General features: G+C 63.8%; 1 protein-coding gene across 1 annotated transcript in view; it reads left to right on the plus strand.

Annotated features, from left to right (window-relative positions):
* Window positions 1-4: 4 nt before the first annotated feature.
* Window positions 5-806, plus strand: part of PANX2 (pannexin 2) — a gene marked incomplete at its 5' end in the record, with an annotated part of 3,151 nt that continues 2,349 nt past the window's right edge. Inside the window, one exon of the mRNA XM_006771102.2 lies at window positions 5-801. Coding sequence (XP_006771165.2) covers window positions 5-801 — 797 coding nt within the window. The remainder of the gene's footprint in view (window positions 802-806) is intronic.

Here is an 806-nt window from a genome sequence, read left to right on the forward strand (position 1 = left end):
CTGCTGGACGGAGCTGCGGGACGCGCTGCCCGGCGTGGACGCCAGCCTGTGGCCGTCGCTGTTCGAGCACAAGCTGCTGCCCTACTCACTGCTGGCCTTCGCGGCCATCATGTACGTGCCCGCGCTGGGCTGGGAGTTCCTGGCCTCCACCCGCCTCACCTCCGAGCTCAACTTCTTGCTGCAGGAGATCGACAACTGCTACCACCGCGCGGCGGAGGGCCGCGCGCCCAAGATCGAGAAGCAGATCCAATCCAAGGGGCCGGGCATCACGGAGCGCGAGAAGCGCGAGATCATCGAGAACGCGGAGAAGGACAAGAGCCCCGAGCAGAACCTGTTCGAGAAGTACCTGGAGCGGCGCGGGCGCAGCAACTTCCTGGCCAAGCTCTACCTGGCGCGCCACCTGCTCATCCTGCTGCTCAGCGTGGCGCCCATCTCCTACCTGTGCACCTACTACGCCACCCAGAAGCAGAACGAGTTCACCTGCGCGCTGGGCGCGTCGCGCATCGTGGCGGGCGTGGACATCGTGCTCCTCTGCGCCATGAACCTCATCATCCTCGTCAACCTCATCCACCTCTTCATCTTCCGCAAGAGCAACTTCATCTTCGACAAGCTGCACAAGGTGGGCATCAAGACGCGCCGCCAGTGGCACGGCTCGCAGTTCTGCGACATCAACATCCTCGCCATGTTCTGCAACGAGAACCGCGACCACATCAAGTCGCTCAACCGCCTGGACTTCATCACCAACGAGAGCGACCTCATGTACGACAACGTGGTGCGGCAGCTGCTGGCCGCGCTGGCGCAGTCCA

Source organism: Myotis davidii, unplaced genomic scaffold (assembly GCF_000327345.1).
Source record: "Myotis davidii unplaced genomic scaffold, ASM32734v1 scaffold845, whole genome shotgun sequence".
Taxonomy (NCBI): Eukaryota; Metazoa; Chordata; class Mammalia; order Chiroptera; family Vespertilionidae; genus Myotis; species Myotis davidii.